Below are 26517 nucleotides of genomic sequence, written 5' to 3'. Positions count from 1 at the left end.
AAACTTTAAGAAAATAAATATCTATTTCTTCTTTAGTATATTTATTATTTAATCTTAATCGATAAAAAGATTTTAATACTTATTAAGTAAATGTATTAAAGATTTCGCTACTTTAAACTTCTTATAAATTATTATTTTATTTAATATAATATATTCTAAGAATAGATCGATAATAATAGCTATATTATTAAATAAGATATTTATAATAAACTTTCGTAGATTAATCTGAAGATTAAGTACTATTATTATTATTATAGTAGTTATTATTATAATAATATCGTATATTAACTTAGTCTTTTAATTTCTTTATTTAATAATAGTAAGATTAGTATAGTATACTTTAATAGAGAAGTATTTATCTTATTTATATTCGTCTAGTATATCTAATTATATCTTACGAGAAATAATAATAAATAGATTAATGTTATTCTTTATTTAAATTATTTAAAAAGATACGTTTATTATATAGATATAGACTTTTTTAATATAGTTTAATAATATTAAATATTATAATTTAAAGAGTAAGTCTCTATCTATTAATAGCTCGCTAGTATAAGTTATTAATATTTATATTATAGTATAAAGAGATAGAATTATATAAGACGATAACTTTATAATTTACTTAATAAACTTAGAGCGAGTATATAAATCTATAGATATAGTTATATCCCGATAATTATCTATCTTAATAAATTAAATAGTAAAATTAATAATTATTTATTCTAGTATTAAAATATCGACTTCGATTAATATATTAATTTTAAAATTATCGATGATATAAATCTCTTAAGTAATCTAAGTAAAGGTACGCGTGTTATTTAAAAGTATATCTTTTATATAGAAGATAAGAATAGTATACTCGTTAGAATAATAAATCTTAGATTCTAGATTTTAAATTGAAATTTTAGTAATTATCTTTTTAACTTTAGTAGAAGTAGAAATAAAAGTTTAATTAGCTATAGTTATAATATAGCTAATATTAATATAAGACTTCTTCTTTTTATTTATTAGCTTTTAATTAATATAAATAATAATATAGTAATAGTTTCGAAAGACGTATTCGATCTCTAATATAGATTTAGATATTAAGGGAATAATAAGAGACTCTATAGTAGACTTTTTAGACTCGAAGATTAGAGCGTCTATAATAAGATTCTTATTAATACTTATAAAAGAAGTAATACTTATAAAAGACTTTTTTTAGTACTTTTCTTAAAGGTGATTAAAAAGCTTATTATGAGAGGTAGTCTTATATTAATAGTATTTATACTAGTAATCTATAATAGACGTTATCTTTAAGAAATAGCCTTCGATAAGATCTTTATAATTATCTTAAGCGAAGTTATTATATACTTTATAATTATAATAACTCTTAAAGTCTTCTATTAATGCTATTTCGAGTGCTTTAGATTAATATAAAGTATAGTTAATATAAGTATCTTAGCTAATTCTATAGTCTTATAATAAATCTAACTTATTCTTATTATCTTTCTTAATCGCTATTTGATACGCTCGCTATAGACGTAATTAAAATCTATTTTAATTCTAATTCTAGTAGTTACCGCTATTTAAATAAAGCGATTAATAATTAAGTAATCTCGAATCTAACGCGTTTCCTTCTACTATTAAAGATATTATAATTTATAATTTTATTAATAGCGCTAATAGCAAGATATAGACGTCTTCTTAAGTATTTTAATATATCTATAAATGTTATTAATTACTTTAATAGCCTTAATAAATCGAAGGGCGTTAATTACTTTAGTAAGTATTTTTATATATAAAAGACTTTTATAGGCGTAAATATTACTAATTATTTTAATAAGCTTAAGATTAAGATTAATATTAAGGCTAGAGTTATCGAGATAAATATTTATAAGAATCTATTCTTCTTTATTACTATTATTAAGAATATGAAGTCTATCGCGAATAGCGATTAATATACTCTTATTATTAATACTTTCGCTTATTAAGCGATTTTAAGAATTAATTATAATTAATAATAGCGTCTAGCTCTAAAATATCTCGCTGAAATTTTATATTAAGTTTATTTTAGATAAGTAGTATATAATTCTTTATAATATTTATATTCGTATTCTAAGTTACTCTTATAATCGTTTAAGTATACTCTTATAGCTTTTAATAACGAGTAATATTTTATATCGAATATTTTTCTTATAGTAAAATTACTATATCTTAAGAATATAATAGCTTTTAACGTGCTAGTAGTAGATGATATTACTTATCTATATTATAAGTAATTAAGTATTTATTATTCTTAGTTAGCTTAGTAGTAAATTAAGTAAATATAGTTTCTCTTAAATAGATCTAAAGATTCTATCGTAGTAGTATATTATTCTTAGCTTATGCTATATTCTTAACTTAATTAATAAAAATATATATATCTCGAAAGAAGATACTCTTATTAGTATATTCTATTATTGAGATAGTATTAATAGACTTATTCTTATAGAATAGATTAAAAAAGTTAATATTATCTAGATTAAATCGATTAATTTTACTATTATTATTATCGCTATTTTTAATTAATTCTAATTTATCTAATAGCTCTAGATCTTTTAAAGATTCGAATAAGTTTAGTATAATACGAAATTCTACTATTATAGCTCGTAGTTTAGCGAGTTATACTTTTATAAATTCTTATACTATAGTAATAGATAGCTGGGATTCGATTAATCGATTATAGATAGTTTCGTCTACTAATATAGTAGCGAATTCTACTCGTATAGTTAGCTCGATAAGTAAGAAGATAGATCGTAATAATATAGATATATTATTTATTAAGAAAGGTTTATAATATTTAAAGAAGTGCTAAATAGCTAGCGTAGCTCTAAGATTTATTATATAATTATCGAAGACTTTAATAGAATATTAAAGTAATAAGAGGTTAATATTTTAATATATAGAAAAGAGCTCTTCTAATATTTATTTAAATCTTATAACTATTAATTTTAGATATATATAAATAATCGTAATATAATAGATAGTAATTATTATCTTATAAGAGATCTTTTAAGCTTAATCGATATCTTCTATAAATACTTAAATTTAATATATAATATATATAAGATTGTTAGTAGAATAAAGAGTAATTAAAATATTTTTGAAAGCTAGAGTAATAATAGCTATAGTATTTAAGAAGGCGATAGAAGCTAGTTTAACGTAATTACTAGTAATAATATAATCTAAATTAATCTAAAGAAAGCGTTATTTAGAGAAAGAGATTTAAGTTAACGTTAATATTAATATTAATAAAATATTAGATTTACTTATAAGTATAAGCTATTAATACTTATAAGTAATTAAAATATTATTATTATATTATTATAAACTAAGTTATAATATGAAAAGAAGATAATTTCTTACTATCTAGAAATCTACTTTAGTAGAGAATACTCGAAGATATTAATATATATTTAATCTAGACTCTTTAAGCCTCTTAGATCTAATAAGAACGACTCTATTAAAGACTTTTATAGAAGACTTTCGTAATGTCATATTACTTTACTCGTAGATTAATATAATAATAATAGTATTTTATTTCTATTAAGACTTTATATTAAAGAATTTAAATTTAGATTTTTTAAATTTAATTAATCTATTATATTTTAAAAAAAATTTAATCTTTTCTTCTTTTATCTCTTCTTCTATTATTTTTTTATTTCTCTTATATCTTATTATATTAAAATCTCTAATTACTAGTCGAAAAGATATAGTATATTCTATAGAATATTTTATATTAAGTAATATTATATCGTATTCGAGTATAATATAAATAAAGTCGAATACTATATATTTTTTTTAGTATAAATTCGAGATCTTAACGATATATACGAAATAATATATTTTCTATATTTAGAAGTATAAGTAGCTATTCTAATTATTATTCTAGTTAACGATTAATCGTTATTAATTAAAAAGATATAATATAATATAGAATATTAATCTATTATATTATACTCTAATATAATATAAGTTATTAAGATTTATATAATTTCATATCTAGTATAATATGAAATCTTAGCGATATATATTACGATATAATATATTTATAATATTATATTATAAAATAATATATATATGAAATATCTCGACTAAAATTTCTATATTTAGATATATTTATTTAATAAATTCGATATAATAGCTACTACTATTATATTTATTACTATTATAACTATTTATTATAGTTATCTCTATTATAGCTATTATTATTAATATCTATTACTACTATATCTATTACTATTATATCTACTACTACTATATCTATTACTATTATATCTATTATCGAAATATAACTCTCGCGTATTTTAGCTATTATATTTTCTAGCTATCTAATTTTATACTATATTTAAAATCTAGTCTCGAAGAGATTTTAGAGAATTAATTTATTTATTCTATATATTATATATCTAATATTCTAATAACTACTATTATTATAGCTATTACTATTATAACTATTATTATTTATTATTAAAATAGTCTACTATTATATAATAGTTATAAGAGAGACGACTATAATAGAGGCGGCTATAATAGGGACGGCTATAATAGAGGCGGTCATAATAGGGGCGGCTATGGTAGGGACGGCCATGATAGAGGCGGCTATGGTAGGGGCGGCCATAGTAGAGGCGGCTATGATAGAGGCGGCTATGATAGAGGCAGCTATGGTAGTGGCAGCCATAATAGTAATAGTTATAGTAGATGATAGTAATAGCTATAATTGACTAGAATAATAATTAGAATAGCTACTTATACTTCTAAATATAGAAATCTTAGTAAGAATATCTCATATATATATTATTTCATAATATAATACTATAGATATACTATATCGTAAGATATATCGTTAAGATTTCGAACTTATATTAGAAAAATAATATAATATTTAACTCTATTTATACTATATTCGAGTACGATATAATATTACTTAATATAAAATATTCTATAAAATATATTATATCTTTTCGATTAATATTAATCGTATTTATTTATTAAGAAATAATTCTTAATATTAATATAATATAGAGTTATTCTATTAATCTATATAGTTTATAGATATATATATACGATATACGACGCGCTAAGATCTAATTAGAAAGATATATCGAGTATAAAGAATTAATTCGTAATATTATTCTTATTTATATTTATTCGATAAATTCGATATAATAATTATTACTATTATAATTATTATATAATAATAAATTATTTAAATAATAAATAATAGTAATTATAATAATAATAGTTATAATAGTAATAGTAATATTAGATATATAATATATAGAATAAATAAATTAATTCTTTAAAATCTCTTTAAGACTAGATTTTAAATATAATATAAAATTAGATAATTAAAAAATATAATAACTTAGATACGCGATAGCTATATTTCGATAATAGTTATAATAATAATAGTTATAATAGTAGTAGCTATAATAGTAATAGCTATTATATCGAATTTATCGAGTCGTTAATTAGAATAATAACTAGAATAGCTACTTATACTTCTAAATATAGAAATCTTAATCGAGATATTCTATATATATATTAATATATATAAAAGAATAAGATAGAATTATATTAAAAAATCTTAAATTTATATATATAGCTAATTATAAATTCGAAGTTATTACGTCTTTTAATTAGATCGACTAAGTTATTATAAATAAATAAATTAGCGTCTATAATTATCAAAATCTCGCTCTCTTATACTCTTCTTTATAAAAAAAATAGATATATATTATTAATATATAGAATAACTTTTTTATTTTCTATTAAAATTTTAAGATTTTTTTTTAAATTATAGAACGAAATATGGGCTTTCAGATAAAAAAAGAATTTCTAAATTTAGTCTTATAATTATTAAAGCGTAAAGAATTCAAATATCGTTTATTAAAGTTCGCTCGACAGTCGGACAGCTCTAATTAAAAAATAGATATACATTATTTAATTTTAGAATAACTTTTTAATTCTCTATTAAAATTTTGAGATTTTTTTTTTAAATTATAGAACGAAATATGTGCTTTTAGAAGTTTTTTTTTTTTCTTAAATTTAGTCTTATAATTATTCAAGCGTAAGGAATTCAAATATCGCTTATTAAAGTTCGTTTATTAAAGATTACTTATCTATTTACTCGATAGCCCTAATTTAAAAAAAAAATTATAAATTTAATTTATAGACCTTTACTCGTTATTTTATAATATAATATTATAAATATATTATCTCGTAATATATATCGTTAAGATTCTATATTATATTAAATATAAAATTATATAAATATTAATATCTTATATCTTATTAGAGTATAATATAATAGATTAATATATTATATTATATTATATCTTTTTAACTAGTATTTAATACGTTTAAAAGATATAACTAAGATTTATATAGTTTTAAAATTAACTAATTACGATTATTTACGATATAACTATTTAATTTAAATAAAACTTTTTATATTATAATACGAATTCAAGTATATAATATAAAAGATCTTCGATATTAAGTATTTTAGACGATTTTAAATACGCTAAAAGATCGCGTTATACGAAGGTCGATATTAAAAGTTCTAGACAGCGCTAAAATACTTAATACTCTTAATATTCTTAATACTTTCTATATAGTTATATTTATTTAACGATAATACTTTATAAAATTGCGTATATACTTATTAGCTCGCTCGGCGAAGTCGTATAATCATATATTATCTTTCTTATAATCTTTTCTATACTCGTTATTATCTTTAAGACGTATTATCTTCGTAATATATCTCGATATTTACTTTATTTACTTCTAAATTCTCTTTTAAATAAGCTCGTAATTTTAATAATATAGTTATTATCTTTCGACTTTCTTATAAATTCTTAATATATCTTTTTAAATAATATAACGTTTTATTTATAGTTAATAAGACTTAATAAGTACTTAAATTCGAGTCTTCTTATTATTATAATTAATACTTTAAGTATTAAATATATTAATAAAAGATAATTAAGATAGAGAATAATAAGAAGATTTCTATTTATTATATTATATAAATAAGACTTATATATTAAAAGTCTTTATACTCTTTCTCTATTTCTTTATACTATAACGAGTAAAGATTTATAAATTAAATTCATAACCGTTTTTTTTTAATTAGGGCTGTCGAGTAAATTTTGATAAGCGATCTTTAATAAGCGATATCTGAATTCCTTATCTTTAAATATCTATAAGACTAAATATAGTAATTTTTTTTTATCTAAAAGCTTATATTACGATCTATAATTTAAATAAAAAATCTTAAAAATTTAATAGAAAATAAAAAAGTTATTTTAAAATTAAATAATATATATCTAATTAGAGCTATTCGACTGTCGAGCGAACTTTAGTAAGCGATATTTGAAATCCTTACGCTTTAATAATTATAAGACTAAATTTTAAAATTCTTTTTTTATTTAAAAGTTTATATTTTATTCTATAATTTAAAAAATAAATCTTAAAATTTTAATAATAAATAAAAAAGTTATTTTATATATTAATAATATATATCTATTTTTTTAATAAAGGAGCTCGAGAGAATTAGAGATTTTAATAATTATAAATACTAATTTATTTATTCGCGATAACTTAGTCGATCTAGTTAAAAGATATAATAATCTTAAATTTATAATTAGTTATATATATAAGTTTAAGATTTTCTAATTTAGCTCTATCTTATTCTTTTATATATATTAATTAATACTTTAATATTATTACTATTATATATTCTATTAATATCGCTATTATATATATACTTCGTATATTTATACTTCGTATATATATATTTTATATATATATACTACGTCGCTATTATATAGAGTACTAGTACTTATTAAAATAAAGAATAATAATGCTATCTATGAAATTTGGAAGTATGCTAAGCACTCAGCCCTACCTGGACCCTTGTCTTGGCATGTCCAGGACTTTTGGTGCCGACCTCCGTAAGGCTGTACTACTTGATTTGTCCAACATGGGTAAGTCATAGCAGAGGATTGCAACTACGAGCACGGCCAGAAATACCATGATGCATATTCTCAGCCTCTTAACAAAGCTTCTCAGGGCCCAATTCCCCACCGCAGCTTCCAAGCCTCGTAGCGTCGTAGCTGTGCATCTGCAGGCGTACCAGCGGGCTCTTTTCGGCTCCTTGACAGCCTATCAATCCTTTCATCTGCTGCAGCCTCGCACAAATCTAGGCTGCAGCGTTTCCGCCAAGGACGCCGACAGCGAACCGTGTAGCACCGACGTCACTGCTATGCGCCATGACATCCTCCTCATGACAAACACTCTCTCCTTCTGACGCACACAGCCCATAAGGAATGCTGTGGATGTGAGAAACAAGGAAGGAACTCTCCAAGAATATACTCTGGGATGACTTGATGCGCTAAGCTCGGATTGGCATCAGCTGCTCGTATGTCTCGGCGCGGGAGAGCCTTTCTCCCGTCGGCTAGCGCACCCGGTCAAATGTCCGGAAGCCGGGGCCGACCCCATGGGCTCCACCACGTGACAATTGGCGAAATGCTTTCCCACTATCGTCTTCGACCAACAATGGCCAACAATAGCCCACGACAAGCCATGCTACCAGTGTTGACTAGCCTGCTCTATCGTGGCAACTACCCAACCATCGACTGCCAGTCCTAATCACACTCTAAAACAAGACAACCGAGTCTCTCCCGTTCCCGACTCGTGCGCTCGACCTCCTTTCGCTCATATCCGCATACTACCGCCAGTACAACCCTCCCCTTTCACGCTCGTAGAAGTCCCACTTGAAACGCACCACTCTCAGTTGTACACACTACATTCCGTCCGATACGCCACTGCCAGTCGTACCGGATCACTTCCTGTAAGCCCGAATACGGCTGCTCCCCCAAGCCCACACAATTTGCTCCCAGTGAGTCCCACCGCTAAACTTCAGGTCCCCGTACAAGTCCCGTCGAAGCCTCATTATCGGATCGTAGAGCTATTTCCATCCGGCAAGAATGCTTAGGGTGCCGAAAGCCGACTGGGAAATTCTCTTGTTTGATAGCTGGCCTGGGGGATAGGTGCGTGAGATATCAGTGGCCAAAGGGATACAAGAAAAGTCATAAATATGCTTTCCGCCTTAAGTGACGTGTATGTGAGCTAACATGAAACGCGACAATACTTCGAATTCCGCAAAAGTCCCGACCAGCCAACCAGTCAACGTTCAGCATGCCCCCCCGCCCCCTTCCTTATCGTCTCCTCGTGAAGAAATAATGCTCGAGATCGCAATCGTCCTCCCCAGCGAAGATCTCCATCTTCTGCTTCAACTGACCTTTATCCTTATCCTTATCGATCACCTCTTCCGCATTGCTGGCGCCCCATCCCCCTAGATCTTTCTCCACGTCTACATAAAACCCGATGGGCGGGGAGACAGTGTCGGGGAGACCTTGAATGGTGTCGTGTTCGTTGGGAGCATCTTCAGGTGTGGTATTGTTCTTGTCGTCATCAGTGTCTGGATTACACGCCCAGCTTCCTATAATGATGAGCGCGTGGGTGGTGTTAGGTTGGGGTGGGTAGTAGTGCACTGAGCGAGAGCGAGCTGATTCGGGGAGGAGGATCGGGAGTCTGGGGACGGAGACGGCGTTGTATTCGGCAGTTGGAACATCCGGGGCTGGTGGGAATAGGTCGACGCGCACTACCGTGAGTTGGTTTGAATCGCTGCTGCTGGAGAGATAGACTTCCTTCTCAGCCCAGGTCACTTCGACAGGCATTCTGGTAGGGCAGAGAGAGGTGGTGCTTCCAAGAACGGTCTTGACGCGGTGGATGAGGGTTGGCGGGCTTCGGGTTGTTTTCCGGGTTGAAAGTCGGTGGGTGGAGATAAAGGCGGATAGGGCCAGATGCGGTTTGGTGCCAGCTTTTATTTCAGATCTGGATTGCTTCATTTGTTGCGCTTCAAGGGAGGCGATGTGCAGGTATTTGCAACAGGGGGAGAAGTGGAATTTCATAAAGACGTGGCGGGCTTGATGAATAAGTCAGTAAGCACGTCCATTGAAGCTCGGGCTTTCATAAGGTACGAGAGAATAGGAAGGCCTACTTTTGCGCGTTGTGGTTCTGGCTCTCCTGATGAAGTAAGACTTGCCCTCAAAGTCTGCGAATAGAACATCGCCTCCATAGAGCGGCCATACCACGAGCGGCTTTTTCGGATGGATCGCCGGCGGAGAATCGTAGAGCATGACAGGCAGCTGATGCGTAAAGGTGAAAATCTGGGTTGGTGGAGCGGTAGCAAGGTCATAAACTGTGAGTACGCCTTGTTGTACCTTGGCATCACGTTTCCTATCCTGTCTCGAATACGCCATACGCCTGACTAGCCTCTCTTCGTCATCGCTATCAAAGTGAAGGTCTTCCTCCTGATTGTTGTCGCTGCTCCAGTCAGATTCATAATCTCCGTCATAAGACTCTTCTTCAGATCCGCAGTCAAAATCAACGTCTCCACCGTCGCTGTCGGATTCATCGTATAATTGACCATAGCTATTGACAGCAGTGTCAGAAGCGGCGTCATCTTTTGGGGTCTCACTTTCCTCGTCGGTGTCTACATCCGCTTCGCTGGAATTGGAGCTAGACTCATCTGATGAGGTCAAAGGGTTGCCTAGCCCATCGATCTCGGTAGATCCCTCGCTCCAGCTCTCTTCGGCCGAATTCCATTCTGATATCTCTTCCGAAGAATTGGACGAGTCACTGTCATTCTCTTCCTTTTCGCTGGAATCTTTTCCTTTTGCAGGAGAGGTGTCCGAAGCGTGGTTGCTTTTAGAAGGTTCGCGCGAGCAATGCCGGCACTGTGTGGCGCTCAGATCCTTGCCAAAACTCTTGTCTGTGAGTGGGTTGCCTGTATCTTCGAGTGCTTTCATCGTTGGTTGGTCCGCTTTAGCCGCCGCACGACCACGAGGTTCCGTGCTCGCTGGCATCTTTCGTCTTGACGCTACAACTAGAAGCGAATCTCGGCTTGTGATGTCTTCAAAGCAGGCATTTGGATGTTCAAATACTATGTCCAAGCCATCAATTGCGTGGTACTCGCCTCCGCTGTTCACAGAAAACATCTGAAATCCGATCCGCAGAAAATGAAGGTCGGGGGTGAAGGATATTGATTTTAAGTCAGCATCGGCCCGCCTTTTTTGATCGAGGCTTGCTGAGATAGTGGTATTAACTTCGAGTAGTGCGGGTACTTCTCGGTCAGGCAAGTTCCAAGTCTTGTGATGGAAGGTGAAGTCTGCTGCATCTGCGGGTTCACCTGACGGCTGGAATACAACAAGTTTGCTACCATCCTGAGATATGGCCTCATGATATGGCATTTTTCCTGATCCACCGTCGCCTTCATCGCACAACATGAAGCTGGTGTACCGGCCAGAGTTCCGCGAGAGGAAGTTTCGAGGACCTAGTGCGCCCCATAGACAGCGGTCGAGCTCCCCTGCAAGCTGCTTTACGGCCGAATGAGTGTAGCAGCGCGGTTCCTCGCAATTTGCGCAGTCGAGCAGATTGTGCCATTCGCTTATGTAGCTTCGATAGTTCTTGGCGAACTGGGAGTAGCCGTCCGAGTCGTGGCTTGCGAACCATTTTGGGAAGACACGCTTGGTGAACTTGTGATTGGGAGAGCAGCAACTGGTAGTATAGAGGTCAAAATGGCCCTGGACGAAAAGGCTTTGAAGTTGGATCGTCGATTGGAAGTTCGAGGATGTGAGGAAGTCTTCAATCTTTTGACGAAGCTCCGGTGTCTCTTCGACGTGGTCAAAATGCTTGTCCCAGTACTTCGCGGAATAGGTAACCAGATGATGGTCTTTTATGTTTTCTTTGAAGGTCGTCAACCATTGTCCCGCATCTCTCGTCAGAAGTTGCGCATATTTGTTCTGCGATAAGTAGAGAAGACATGCGTTAGCGATTGTGAGCTCAGATATTGAGTGTATGGTGGGGCTTGGCGATTCTTGCTGGAAGATGCTCTGATTGCGTATCAGGAAGTCCCTGACTGTGCTGTGGAAGAGAAAGCAGAAACGCTCTCCTTGGTTCTCAGGGTCTGATTGCGTTTCAATGAGTGGTGCAAAAATCTTCTCGACAGCTTGTCGCCAGGGAATGTTGCGATTCTGCAATGACCTAGGATTCTCCGAAGAAATTATGCCGATAGCTTCTCTTAATTCGGTCAACCGAAGACGCCGCCTAGCGAACGTAATCAAGGAGAAGATTTTGCTAAACTAGTAAGCACGTTGAGAGAAAACACAAACCGAAAAAGAGTCTAACCTGGCCAGCTCCCGCTCCCGCTTTTCATATCGAGCAATGATACGTCTGTAGTACGCATCGAGATCTTTTGGCAGACCTTCCTTGATGAACAGCTCCATCTCGTCGAAGCTGCTCACCTCGTTCTCGATGGTCTTCAGCATCAGAGTTGCCCAAAGGAAATTTCCATCGGCACGTTGCTTCAGCTCGCTCAGTATCCACGTTCGGGTATCCTGGTCTACCTCGGGATTGCAGATTCCTGGTACCTTTAGGGAAATGTGCTCGTCGACTGCGACCCTGATTTGCTCTTTAACATTCAGAACCAGATGACTCTCTAGGTATTGCCGGATGATAGGCCTGTCTTGGGAACTATACCAGACTCGTACGGTCTTTGCGGAAGTCTCCGCTAAAAGATTGACAGACTCCACGATCTTACTAGCTTCTTTCCATCTAGCCACAGTGCACTCCTCATCTAGGCCATCGAGGAAGATGTAGACTTTAGGGAGCTTACCAACGAGAATCCGCATGAACTCGAACACGTTGATCAAATCCGCACTACTCTTTTGGGACGTTATCTGTAAATCTTCCGGAACATCTTGATTCAGGAGCCAGTAACGTTCGAAAAGTTGAGTGGCCAGGTTTCGGGCGGTGACGATGGCTGTATGCTCGTTGTCGAATTCATAGAAATGAAGACACTGAGCTTGGGTGTCGCCCAGATTTCTTACGTATTCGATGGCATGGGAACACAACACGCTCTTGCCGGAACCAGGCCCGGCAAATAGCCAAAGAATTGGCTTAGAAGATGTCCCTTTGACCCAGTCTTGGAAGTGCGAGTCCTTGAAGAGCCACTCACATGTCGGAGATCCGGTTGCGTGCCGGTTGACATCGAGGTTATTGCGGTGCCTATGTAAGGTGGATTCGTTGATGGTTTGACCGCCAAGCCAGGACCGAATGCGGTCACTCTGCATTTGCCTTCTCCAAGCAGACCCATCATCTCGCTCTTTTCTATTTTCGCATCTCTCAAGGCTAGCCTCCATGCGTTCTGATCCGGCGTACTGCCCTTCTATTATCGCCGCAACCTTTTCAATCTGGTCGGCATCTTCTTTCAAGTCATCGACAATGTCCTGCAATTTCTTTATACTGAAAGATGTAGATGCTCGCAACAAGGCATTGAAACCGCACCGGCTGCACTCCTTATCCACTCTGGACCAGAACCTGAAGACATTCTTGTACGAGCTGAACAAGAGCTCCTGCATGTCCAGAGACTGGCCGTAGAGCTCATCGTATAAAGTTAATCGCCGCAGCTGCGCTGATAGGGACAGCACTTCCGCCTTGATCTTGTCGATGAGATCAATGAAGCGACTCAAACCATCGATCGCGACCTTCAAAACACCCCAGAGGACGCATCCCGGTGTCGGATCGGCCTGCGACAGGGTGTCGACGACGCCGTAATAGTCCTTCAGTACCGCGACCACCGGGCCTAGAACTCTCTTCATGATTTTTATGGACGGCTTCTGGGCATGTCTCGTCTCTATTTGGCGAAGAGATTCCTGTATGTCTTCCGGCGTTGGTGGGTTATTGAGATCAAGACGAGCCAGTATTGACCTCTTGCTCTTCTTTTCCGGTAGGTTGCGAATGTACTCGTAAAAAGCATGCTCGAAACCCGACGGGGTCCTACCGTTTGACTGATTAGTATAATCGATTGCCTCTTCAAGGAAATGAGCCGGATACCTTAGCTCTTTCGTGGCACCCATGCTTGGTAGCTATTGGACTGTTACGGGGAAAATGTTGAAGCAGTCCTCAGATAGCCTTCTTAAAGAGCACCAAGGGTTACTCAAATATATTTCTTTCCATTCGGCTTGTGCAGTGTGGAAGTGAGCTTGATACTCATATTGGGCGAGTTACAGGTGACAAGCCACACAGAAGCAGCGGTGAGATTATTCTTCTAATGTCAAGGCAACGAGCTGAGATAAACTGGAAAGTAAGTGGGCATTTGATATTTCGACCGGGCGTGCTGATTGGTCAGAAGGGCAAAGTCCGCCGGGGGCTGAGCAAACTTTATTTGTAGGCAAACACTCAGCTACTTTAATAAGCACGACACCGCCATGTTTAGTGAACACTCTAGCGCCTCTAGATTGGCCTATATTGGTCGCCTGATAAAGTAGTCAATATTTTAAAAGCCATTCTAACTCCATCTAGACATATAAGCTGCGCGCGAGCCGCAGCTGAGCAGCGGAAAAAAGCAAGCGCACCTCGGGAGAAACTCGCCAGCTGGATGATTGTTAACGGCGGACGGCGGATCTCAGCCACACAGTCGGTAAGGGTCTGCGCATAAGCTCGCATTGGCTTTTGCCAGCTGATATAACATCGTTTGCCGTCCAAAGCTTCCATACTCTCCCAATATTGCTCCAGTGTCCGAATGCTAAGAAGAGCGACAATATTGTCGCTCAGAGCCTAGCACCCGGGAAAGCCTTCCGCGAATAGCTCGACACGAGAGAAGGGCAATCCCGCTTTGCAGCCATGGGTGAGATCGCAGTCGACGGCGGCGAAAAGGATGTCAAGAAAGAGGTGCAAGTGAGTGTGACAAGTGTGAAGGAAGATGAGAAGGACAAGGCAGAGTCAGGGAAGCCAGTTCCAAACCGCATCTTGCGATACGCCGAAGTGTGAGTCTGGTTCGCTCGCGATTCGGGTTACACGTCCCTGGAATTCTACTGACATCTTGCTTCATAGATTCGATTTGTAAGCTTCTCTGGAGACTTTGCCAGGAAATCGTGCCCCCAATACTGACCTCATCAGGCGCACATACACCACAAAGCTTGTCAAGTCCGGCAAACCAGACAAGAAGCTCGACAGGAAGAAGCCCGTCTTGGTCGAAAGACGCATTATCAACCACAAAGGCCAGCATACCCACACCGAGGTCGATGTCAAAAGCCCAGCCCTACGTGATGTTCTTATCGAGATGAACAAAGATGTGGAGGGTCTATCGCTCCTGAAGGAGCCTCCATTTGTAAGTCACTCTGTATCTTGACGAGCTGGATTGCCACTTCTCCGGGCAAGTTGCCTGTCAGCCGTCATGGAATGCTGCAGCTATCGACACGGGAACTTGCAATACATGCAAGTAGGGTAGCAAATGCACCAGGATCGTCCATTCAATCCAACAACTTCTATGTTTTGGAGAATCGAATGCTGGCTTTCTAGGCTACTGTACCTACTGAAGTAGAATCTCCTTACTTTGCTAATATTTCTGCGGAACATCTAGGCTGATCCAAGCCTCTTCTTCCATTCTCGATTCGCCCTGAAAGACCGGCTATCACTCGAAGAAAAAAACGAATCTGCGGATTCATCCCTCGTCGCTGACCTCTCTGTTGCCCTGCAGTACGTTGAAGAGCAGCACGGAAGCAGCATCGCCAGCTTGGGAAATATGCTGCCCGCCAATGAGGTCACGTGGTCACTACTCTGGGCTCTATTTACGCCCAATTGCATGATGTACCATTTCCACCAATACACCGAACAACCTCAGGTATTATTGATGCGTCGTATCCGACAGCGTTTCCGAAAAGATGGCACACCCTACTGGCATGTCATGTGCGACATGATCGCAGACGACGGGCTCAAATTCGGATATACCAAAGATCTTGGCATAGCCAGCCGACCCGATCTCCACTCCGACTTGGAGATCGACCAGTACGATGGCGCGAGAAGAATCCAGGATCTCATCGTATATCCTCTGGAATATGCGCCGAACCCGGGGCAAATCCGGAAAGAGGTGACTGAACGAGGCAAGAAGTACGCACGTATGATTGGCAACACATATTGGGAGACCAGCGGGCCAGCCATGCGAGAAACGATGAACGACCGCTACGAGGTAAACCGCTTCAAATTCAGCACCCACGGCCGCGCAATGATCGACACTGCCTCCTTCCGCACGTACAACCCAAACTGGGCTTGCATTCCAACCGTGCAGTCGACGCTCGACAGAACGCAACTCTCAGACGACCAACATCTTATCTGTGCGCCTTTCGTGGGTGGCTTTGGGTTCGGTGACAAGAAATGGGGCGGATTCCCCGTCTCTCGCTTGCAAGAAGTCGTCTGGAGCGACGAGCCATTCCATTCGCTCGTCATTGGTGCGAAGCAGAAGACTCTAATCCATTCGCTTGTCAAGCAGCATTCCTCCAAAGGTACAGGCTACGACGATGTTATTCAAGGGAAAGGTCTCGGTCTCATCGGTCTCCTGAGTGGTCGTCCGGGATGTGGTAAGACCTTGACGGCAGAAGCTGTCGCGGAAGTCACCAAAAGGCCATTGTATGCCGTTAGCGCTGGCGAACTGGGCACTGATGTGGAAAAAGTGGACAAACAATTGACCTTGATCCTAGAATTATCGCATCGATGGTCCGCTGTGCTGCTATTAGACGAAGCGGACGTATTTCTCCAGGAGCGCGACACCAAAGATGTGGCTCGAAATGCTCTAGTCTCGATTTTCTTACGGCAACTGGAGTACTTTCAAGGGATATTGATTCTCACCACCAATCGCATTGGGGACTGCGATCCGGCTTTCGAGAGTGAGTACCTTCCATTGCACTTTCGGCAACCATTGTGGACTGACAGCTACGCTCATCCAGGTCGGATCCACTTCTCCATCCACTACCCGGACCTCGACGTCGCCGCGCGGCGGACCATCTGGAAAATGTTCATCGAGCGAGCCGACGGGCTTATCACCGACCCGGAGGTATCGAAGCTCGGCGAACACGTCATGAATGGGCGCCAAGTACGTTACCCTTTATCGCCGCCGAGCATCCCCACCAAAGATAGACACTGACCATGCTCAACAGATCAAACACGCCGTCGGGAGCGCGCGAAGCATTGCGCGCGAGCAGAACCAACGATTAGACCTCAAGCACATAGACTCCGTGCTCGAGGTCGTCGAGGCATGGAACGTGGCCAAAGCGCTGAAATAGAAGCCAGAAGTAGCAGTCAGTAGAACAATGCGTTACGGTATCATCTCGTCGTGCAAGATTGCGCCTGAAATCCCCTTGCTCCATCACCGTTCGATACATAGGCCTCGAGCCCGGTCACCGATGCTCAAGAAGCCCTGTGCCACCCTGCAAAACCGCCACCCATGCCCGTAGGACCGACCGTAGAAGACTCCCACCTCGCTGCACATGCAGCAGATCCGAGTAGAAGTCCAACGCTTCCATACCTCCCAAGGTTACTGCATAAGCTCATGATCCCGGGCCCAGAAAACACAAGCCAACGTACCTCATCCAACCCCATCTCTTAACGCACCATGACAATTTCCCGACGATGAAACATCCTGCCTGCCTGCCTGCCTGCCTGCCTCCCTCTCCTAAACAAAGCTCACACCGACCTTCCAACCCCGCCTGGCGCGAAGCAAGCGAAGCCGAGTCGCGAAAACCATTCCGTCGAGGCGGCGTCATTGGGTCGTTGATGCATCGAAGCACGATTTACAAAATGGGGACCGTAGGTGCAGCAATTGGCCGGAGTCCATACAACGGGAGCCACAAATTCTGAATTCGCTCGAAAGCAGGACGCACGGTAGCCAAGATCGGAGCCCGGACGTCGAACCAAATGTCCTCTCTCCAACTCGTAGATACTGTGGCCACGATCGCATCCCTATCGGTGGGGTGGCGACGAGAGTACGTATAACCCGTAACTCACAACCTGAGCGATTGGGCAAAGAGGGAGCGGTGGATACGCCCGTGGCGACCCCGGTGCGCCTCGCTGATGCACGCGTGTATGTTGGCCAAAACATGGGGATTGGGACAGAAGTCACGCTTGGTGGGAAGGGTGATGCAATGCCGGAGACATCTTGCGCGCAGACGCTGAAAAGCTAGGGACGAGCAGGCGGTGAAGCGAGAGGCTCGAGGAGAAGACGGGGACGGGAAGTAATGGCAGAAAGTGGTGAATGCTGGAATTTGCTCCATGGTCGTTTGATCGTGGTTGCGCGATGATACAGGCGATCTGAATTTGTATACGTAGTCCGTATGGGACGGGACATGCTCGTCGGAGCACGGGCGAGGCTATATGTGCCTCCACAGCTGAGACTAATGATCCCGCATTTTAACCCCAGCTCTCCACACGGACGTGGCTCCTCTTCACGTATCCCGAGCGCGTGACCAGAGAACGCGTGGCCATGCTGTAACACTCATCCTCGACCGGCCCATCACAGAGCGGCCAGTGTTCCCTCGTTCCCATATCGCAGAACACGTTCTCCGCATACGAGACAAAGTCCGGACCGTAAGAGTGGTCATTCTCGCAAAGTTGACGGGCGCTATGCCGCCCGTGGACGCTCGTGATGAGACGGCCATCGAATCTTGAGGAGCGTCGAGGCGGTAGACTGCGCTTCTTGCGAGGCATGGAGTCGGCGTCTTTGGCATACCAGAAGTGTATCCTTCCCGGGTCAGGTAGTCCGTCGAATTCGTAATCATCGTGGTAAAGTTCGTAGCTGAATTTGCGGCGGAAGAGCATGGCGGGTTCCCGACAGTAGAAACCGGGGTCGGTGTTGTAGTCTTCAGTAAAGTTCGTGAAAGCCTATGACAAGAGGTCAATGCTTGTCTGAAGTATTAGGACAGGGAACGAGGTACCTCCATGTGAATCTGCATTGCCGCTGCTTCAATGTGTTCGAGCTTGTCGCTACCGTCGCTACCGGCATCTCGATTCAGCCAGGTGCAGTCTAAAATGTGTAAGCTTCTGGTGTAACTTCCTGTGCCTGTCTAAGGATGTCCACAGGATTTCCAAATACAATACGTACATGGACGGTGATCGTGGTCTCCGACAACAATATTCGAATAGTAATACCGCTTCCCGCAAGCTTGGCCCATGTCTCCCAACCATCCTCTCGGCGTCCCATCTCCCCAGACTTGAGAAATATAGGCAATACAGATACCATCGTTATGGCCTAGCAGTTGCAGATACGTTGCCTGTCTGCCCGGGCCCTTCTTCTGCGAAACCCAAATATCAGCATATCCACCAGACCCGATAGACCCGAACCCTCGACTCCAATCCGAGGCGCCAATGTACTTTTTGTTTTCGTCAAAAGCGACGACGGCTGGTATGGGTCCATCAGCCTCCGTGAGCCCTTCGACGCCGTTGAGTCCTACTACCACGCGTACCATTGAGTCTTGAGCTTGCTGCTGTCGATCGACCATGTGGATCTCTTTGTTGGGAAACTCATTGGGAAGGAAGCCAGTGAAGCCTACCATTGAGCCGAATACGCCAAGGACGGTGAGAATGGCCTTGCCAGCTGGGTTAGCCATGTTGAGCGGCCTGACCTGTAAAGTGGCTACTATAATAGTAGAGAAGAGTATCTAGTGAGCTCAGTGATTCCTCCGTGCTGCAAATTTTTGAACAGGTTTTATGAGTCGACGAGATAATGCACTTTTCATCGAACACCAATAAAAATATTGCTCATATTGTATGGCCAAGCCCTGCAAGGAAGCCGTTCTTTGTACCAAATGACGGGTGAAACTATCGCGAACAAGCTTTGCAGCGACTCAAGTAACCCTCAATTTTCCGTTCTCTATTCCGACTATAAAAAACCAGGCAGGTTGCCAATAGCAGAAAACCCCAACCCCCTGCTCTGAGAACTTTTGAGGCTGCCAATGGTAGGGATGAATCAGAGCAGAATTGGGAATCAATCCTCCGAGAACGTCCATGGTGTCATCGGTACTACATCAGCACTCACATAATCAATAGACCATTCGAGTAATCCTACTGTACGTGTGAAGTTGGCTCCCGCAGCCCATCACATTCGACATTCCTCTCTTTGTACTTTGGCCAAGGACGTTGACGATAGGAGGAGATCTTGATGCTATAAACGATATGAGTACTAATGCGCATGGCAAGTTCGTGTGAGCTTACAGAGATAAGATTCATACAATGGTTGGATGTTCGACGATGTCTCAAGGACTCTGAGTTCATCGCGCTACTCTCACTGGGTCTAGTGCTTTCACTAGCCATATTTGGGTAGAGCGTATGGCTAGCTTTCGCTTCCGCTTCTCAGAAAATAAGAAGCACCGCAACACCATTGTACCAGCGCCATTAGGAATCGAACCTAATACGAACTGAATACCCTCCAACAACATTCTCAGCAATTGAATATGTTGGCCACTGCCTCAACTGTCATTGTCACTATCACTGCCTTTATCACCGTACCCTACCGCTAACTCTGATACTAGTCACCCTCATTGCAGTTGACGGACTTTTGCGCCACAAGTGATAGTCCTGTCTCCCAGTCACCAGGTGTGGACAGAAGTCTGAACACCGAGGTTTACCCGGCTACTGCACGCATTTGGAGAAAGCTGAGAATCTAATATACATATTCCTTCATTACATCACCATAATGTCGATTTAATACGTTTACCACCTGTTTCTACTAGCTGTCGATATCGCCAAGGCATTTCAGCGATGCGAGCCCGGACCTCGTACGTGGTAATCTCCTCAAATTCCTCGAAAATAACCTGTACCAACTCCGCCTTATTTCGACGTCCTCGGCGATGAACTCTAATCTTATGTATATTTCAAATACCCTCTTTCGAATTTAAGTCGTGTGATTGAGCTGAATACTTAAGTGTTTTAATTTAATTGACTTTACGTAGTTAATTAGCTCGTTTAACTAGTTTAGATTTCTTACTATAACTCTTATTATTATCCTTTATTAAGATATCTCGATTAAATTATATACGTAAGTGATATACCTTTTCGATATAACTTGATAGAAGCTTATTGACGTAGTATTCTTAAGTTATTAAGTTATTAAATTCTTTAATCTCGGAGTCGTATAATAGCGATTCTTTCTAGTCTTCGATACGTTACTCGTATTCTAGAGTGATTTCATATTTAGAATATCTTATAGACTTACGAGGCTTCAAAATCTTTATAGTCGAGGGGTTATTCTCGTTATAATAGATAGTAATCTCTTTATAATATTAGAAGATACTCTTCGAGACGTAAACGAAGCAAGATTCGAGATTTGATAGTTCTTAAAGATTCTCAACGTTATAGCGAGTACCTCGTTTACGTAATATACGGTTCTAAGATATTACATTACGAGAATAATAAGCCTTATTCATAAATACCACGTATTGCCAAAGATCGTCCACTATCTACCCGAGATATCGTACACTATATTCCCGACGCTCTTTCAGATTTAGCTCGCTAATTATCTTAACCTAAGTATATTTATATAGCTAAGCGTTATTAATCCGAGCTCGTAATAATCGTTAAAGTATTCGTTCGCTTATATTGACTCCAAAATGTTCTAATTGAATAAGAAATAGCTCTCGGCATACGAGATTCTCGGCTAGAGTAATTATTTTCTTAAGGATTTTAATTACAATCTTCGAAGTACGTCTAGGACGATACTTTTCAAAACGTCTAGTGGTAGAGGATCTCTATAGTTTTCGTCTTCGTAGTTATATATAGCCTATATCAGGCTCAATATTTTTATCATAACAGATATCTTTAACTGATTAATCTAAAGCTCGGGAGTCTACAGCCTTAAAGAATTTAGCCTTGCGACGCGTAGTAGCTTTATGATTGGCTAGGGGGAGGATTACGCGGAGGCGTGTGAGGGGTATTCATTGTGTGGTGTGGACCATTAAGAAGAATATCTAATTGTTTTGGTGTGGTGGTGGTGGGAAGCCTCCAGTAGCCGGGTAAACCTCGGTGTTCAGACTTCTGTCCACACCTGGTGAGTCATCCTCCTGACTGACTAGAGCAGTTGGGATGTTGCGTCTCACCAGTCTTTCGAGACCTTGGAAGGATTCGCAAGGTCTTCTCACTATTGGAATGTAGAATGAGGTCAAGATAACCAACACAGATAAAGACAAAAAGAGGGCACAGGTAAGGTTGGCGTCGGGAGGGAAGTTGCCCGCTAGCTTCGAACCACATACTAAAGACTTTGGCGGACCCCGATACGACGTCGACCGTATCATTGAAATGACCGACTAATGTCGAAAGAACGTCATTATACGTCACTACCAACCAGCGGACGTAAAACCGTCACGAAGATAGAGGGCAAGTGATAAGAAGGAATCGGCCTTCCGACTTTTATTTCTTCACAGACTGCATGCTCTCCCAACTTTTCAACGCCGGTTCCAGCGCCAAGAGAAAAACAAACACCGTGCACGTCAGCAATCGAGGAAAGTGCACCATGGCCCCCATCCCCTTCCCTCCCTCACGGAAAGAATCGTCCCTTCCCAACCGGCTCCTCCTCCCCCCTGCAATTACACCCCAACGACACCACTGCCTCCACTCTAACACCCATTCCTCTCCCTCAACCCCATCCCCCCGGCATTGATGTACGCCACACTCCCCCCTCATCGCTGTACCTGGAGATGCCAAACCGCAACACCAACTGATCCTGACAGACCAACTGATTGAGGAACAGCAAAGCCGGCTCCTCGCTCCCCACCGCCGGCAACTCGAACGTGCCCACCAGGCTGCCCGTCAGCGGCTCGATGTCGTTCCAGGTGGGCGCATCCCCCAGGGCGAGCGTGTCGACGCGGAACATGTTGATCTGGCCCTGGCCCTGGGCGAAGTAGGCCGACTGGGGCTGGAAGTTGAACTCGAAGCTGAAGGGGCCGGGCCCGCCGCAGGGGAGCCCCGCGAAGGCGACGACGAGGTCTTGCTGGTTGGTGTTGCCGGCGTCCTGGGAGACGTAGAAGGTGAAGGGGATGTGGGCGGAGCGGCGGGACTTGGGTCGGGACCTTGCCTTGCTGCGGGAGGAGAGGCGGCGCGTGCTGTTGGTGGTGCCGTTGGTCAGGTTGCTGTAGTTTGGGATCGTGAGGTCGACCGAGAGGTCGGGAAGATCGGAGTAGATTTGGAAGGCTGAGGTCGGCTCGAAGGTGGAGCAGCCGTTGGCGTCGGTGCTTTGTTGGGCGGTGGTGAGGGAGAGGAGGGTGGAGAGGAGGGGGAGGGTGGTGGTGAGGGAGAAATGCATGTTGGAGGTTTAAAGGGGACTGGGGATGTGGGGATTTGGGTTGCGGGAAGAGGATTCGACGAGTAAAGCTGCCTTTCCGTACTGACAACGAAGGTGAGAAACAGTCAGTCCAACGAAAGGACGCGAAACATTCGGAAGGAACGTATATATAACCCAAAGCTGCAACTCAAGTCTCTTCCACAACTTGGCGTGTTGAAATTACGAATGTGGCTTAGAGCCGCCAGAAACCGTTATGAGAAGATTTGAGTCGACTTGACATGGTTTGGACAGCCGCAAGTTCCACCAAATAGACGCCATGAAGCGTCACAAATAATGGCGCGGAACACGCAGGAGTATGATTACCATAGAATGGGGAGCCTAAAGCCGTAAAGCGGTTTGTGACAGTTCACGGTGTAAGTTTCGAAAGCGCCAAAGAAACCCGAGGTGTCGCCCAGCCCTGGAGGTACAAAAACTTGTTGGGGTCGGGCATGAGATTTGGCAGCCAACGAAGTCAGATTATGAAGTGCTGAAGGAAAGATGGCCAAATAGAAAAAAGTGACTTTCAAGAATAGAGTGACCTTAAGCCAGTGTGCAAAATGAAACCACCACAGGTGCAAGAACTTCCACCTTCAGCGCCTCCTTCAGCTTTCAAGTGCTCCATCTTCCCCGAGCTATTAAACACTTAGCCACTGAAGGTAATGAGCCGAAAGTATAAAAGTCTCCATCGTGGATCCTCGTACAGAGAGCTGCAGGTGCAACGAGCAACACAAAATCAAGACCTACATAGAAACATGAGATTGGGTGTGACGTGAGTAGTCGTCCTGCTTTGTCAATTGTGATTCGTTCTGACGTCTAGCAATATCGAGAGCAATGTACGCATTTAGACCTGTGTGATTCATCTAGGCAAGCTTCAATACTATCTTCAATGCTGCAATCAGGCATAAGCCTTCGGTCCACGATTCACCATGCGTCCATACCCTTCGCGCTTCGTGAGGGGGACCGTGCCTGTGTAGTTGCCCGTCTGGGTGGTGAAATCTCCTGTCTGGCTCAAAGACGAAATTCTTCCCAGCATCAACTCGACAACTCTATACGCAGCCCCTGGTGTATACCCAGGCAATTCTGGGAAACGTCAGCGGGTTTCCCATTATATTCAAGAGCGCAGAGTTACATACCGTGTCCTGCCAGGTCGACATGGTAGAAGGTCAAGCCTCGTTCAGTTACCCATTGGCCAAGGTCACCGGCTCCCGCAAGGAAACCCAGATTATACTCCGGATGGTAGGGAACGAAGAAGCTGTTTGACGGCGGGGTCTGAAATCCTTGAAGCCCATTCCACGTCATGTTCTGAAGCGCCAACAGGGTACCATTAATTGGAAGCAAATAATCCAAGCCTCCGACACCAATGATGGTATTGTTTGTGGACTCAATAACATGTGCCAGAACTCCATCTTGAGCTGGCCCCAGTGACTCGTCACCTTGAGAATTGTTGCCGTAAGGACCTTCAAAGACGTTGATGTCTGTGCATTGCATCCAATTTGTGCCCACAGGCGCATTGATAGCGGCTTGCACATCACTGCGGTTGAAGTAAACTTGCGCTCCTGGAGGGAAATAGTCACCTTGGTTGACAATGCCAAGAACGTTGAAAAGGTGAGGGCAAGTGTCGAGGATATGGTAGATGTTGAAACATGGGTTGACTTCAAGCGCCGCAGAAAATACATCGTCGAAGAGGTCACAGTCCAAGGAGCTGTTTTTTGGCAATGGCAACGGACCAGGTGGTGGGAAGGTGAGGTAGGTGTTGATGTAGTCGGTGTATCCGCAAGAGTCGGCACGCGCTTGGGCTGCAGCCATGAAGCTCTCGTTCAGGGCGAACGTGTTTTCCCAATGATTCAGATATGGCACGACGGGTACTAAGACCGAGTCAGCAGAGATGCCCCGAAGCATGATGTGAGCGACCCACCCTCCTGCTGCAGGTCTCCATCACCTAGAATAGGATCATTGATCGCCACTCCCGCAAGATTGTAGTACGTCGTGTCATTGGCATTGATGAAAGCGTCTGCTACGTAAGGTACGTAGTACCCTCCGTAGCTTTCACCCGTGACGTAGACCTTGCTGCCTTGGACTTGAAAATCGTCCACCCAGTTCTTGTAGAATCCCATGAATTGTTGCGCAAGTTCCACCTCATTCACGATGTCTGGGGTTCCTTGGGTGAATCCTACACCCACAGGTTGCTCAACCCAGAGCATGTTCGTCAAATTCACCCAGGTATAGGGGTTTTTGGTAGGAGCAAATGTGCCGGCTTGCCACGTGAAGGGACCATTCTCGGTGAGGAGACCACTGAGGGAGCTGCAGCCAGGGCCACCATTAAACCTAGAAGCGATGGATCAGCAAGCGAACCAGAACGAATGAGCTCATCTGCCTTACCAGATCACAATCTCGTCTGTAGCAGCTGGGTTTGTGGAGGGAAAGAACCTGTATGTCGATGGTAAGCGTGGTACGAAGCATGTTTTTGGATCAGACACACCAAAAGAAGAGCTTCCGAGTCTCGTTGGCGGCGGACGAGATTGGTACCAATCCAGCATAGGACTCGCCAACATCGAACTGTCTGCCTGTAAGCCTATAGCGCCATTTTACTCTGGATCCAACATACATCAACATCTGGGATCTTTGTACCGTCCACAACAAACTCTGGTGCCTAATTAGCATCTGGCGTGGGATTCACATCTGCGGTGCACTCACTCTGTGTGACGTTGTTCAGGTAGGGCGATGCACGCTTCTGCAGTCGCTCATGGCTATGGGCCGGTGCATTGTGCTGGGCGGCGACTCTAGGCTCTAGGACCCTGTCAACTCGTTTGAAGGCATCGATGGCACCAGAAGCTGCAGCTGATGATGCGCATAGGAATGCCGAGAGATAGAATGCAGCACGCATGATGATGCTAAGGAATACCAGTACTTGAAGGCCAAGTACTGTAGAAAAGATATGGATATGAGGATGAGGATACTTGAAGAAGGGTACTCTGGAGGAGTATATGAGGTGGGGGGATACGGCTGGTGTCACTCCAAGATGATGACGGGGTTTCACTTCTGACCGTCTTGGCACAGGACATGGTTCCGTGTGATAGCCCGACTTCCATAGACGAAGACGCAGCCAAAAAAGGCAGGTACTGCCTTCACGGTCCCATGACCTGCCTGATGTTCCATAGGACTGAATATGTAGTGTGGAATTGATCTCATACTGCGTTTATTCAGACAGGGACGACTTGTTGTTATTGGAGGTCGGAAGCTCTATCGCAGATGTCAATGCACCATGACAACATGAGGCACAT

General features: G+C 41.1%; 5 protein-coding genes across 5 annotated transcripts; 1 reads left to right on the top strand and 4 right to left on the bottom strand.

Moving 5' to 3' along the window:
- Positions 1–9248: 9248 nt before the first annotated feature.
- HO133_006924 (uncharacterized protein) lies at positions 9249–14012 on the bottom strand (the record flags this gene model as incomplete). Its single annotated transcript, XM_037297820.1, has 4 exons — positions 9249–10018; positions 10094–12231; positions 12283–13932; positions 13990–14012. The coding sequence occupies 4 exons, from the start codon at positions 14010–14012 to the stop codon at positions 9249–9251; spliced, it is 4581 nt and encodes a 1526-aa protein (XP_037146843.1).
- Positions 14013–14778: 766 nt separating this feature from the next.
- Positions 14779–17213, top strand: HO133_006923 (uncharacterized protein; the record flags this gene model as incomplete). The annotated part of the gene is made up of 5 exons (XM_037297819.1): positions 14779–14921; positions 15055–15265; positions 15518–16817; positions 16878–17023; positions 17088–17213. 5 exons carry the CDS (start codon positions 14779–14781, stop codon positions 17211–17213), a joined length of 1926 nt encoding a protein of 641 aa, XP_037146842.1.
- A 1123-nt stretch (positions 17214–18336) lies between these two features.
- On the bottom strand, positions 18337–19532 carry HO133_006922 (uncharacterized protein; the record flags this gene model as incomplete). The annotated part of the gene is made up of 3 exons (XM_037297818.1): positions 18337–18807; positions 18861–18949; positions 19028–19532. The coding sequence occupies 3 exons, from the start codon at positions 19530–19532 to the stop codon at positions 18337–18339; spliced, it is 1065 nt and encodes a 354-aa protein (XP_037146841.1).
- Positions 19533–22552: 3020 nt separating this feature from the next.
- On the bottom strand, positions 22553–23218 carry HO133_006921 (uncharacterized protein; the record flags this gene model as incomplete). Its single annotated transcript, XM_037297817.1, has 1 exon — positions 22553–23218. The coding sequence occupies one exon, from the start codon at positions 23216–23218 to the stop codon at positions 22553–22555; it is 666 nt and encodes a 221-aa protein (XP_037146840.1).
- Positions 23219–24131: 913 nt separating this feature from the next.
- HO133_006920 (uncharacterized protein) lies at positions 24132–26120 on the bottom strand (the record flags this gene model as incomplete). The annotated part of the gene is made up of 7 exons (XM_037297816.1): positions 24132–24316; positions 24370–25101; positions 25152–25561; positions 25616–25663; positions 25716–25792; positions 25842–25879; positions 25931–26120. The coding sequence occupies 7 exons, from the start codon at positions 26118–26120 to the stop codon at positions 24132–24134; spliced, it is 1680 nt and encodes a 559-aa protein (XP_037146839.1).
- Between the last annotated feature and the right edge of the window lie 397 nt (positions 26121–26517).

This window comes from Letharia lupina, assembly GCF_014066315.1.
Source record: "Letharia lupina isolate WasteWater1 chromosome Unknown contig_29, whole genome shotgun sequence".
In the NCBI taxonomy this organism is placed as follows: Eukaryota; Fungi; Ascomycota; class Lecanoromycetes; order Lecanorales; family Parmeliaceae; genus Letharia; species Letharia lupina.
This window is presented reverse-complemented; position numbering and strand designations above follow the sequence as displayed.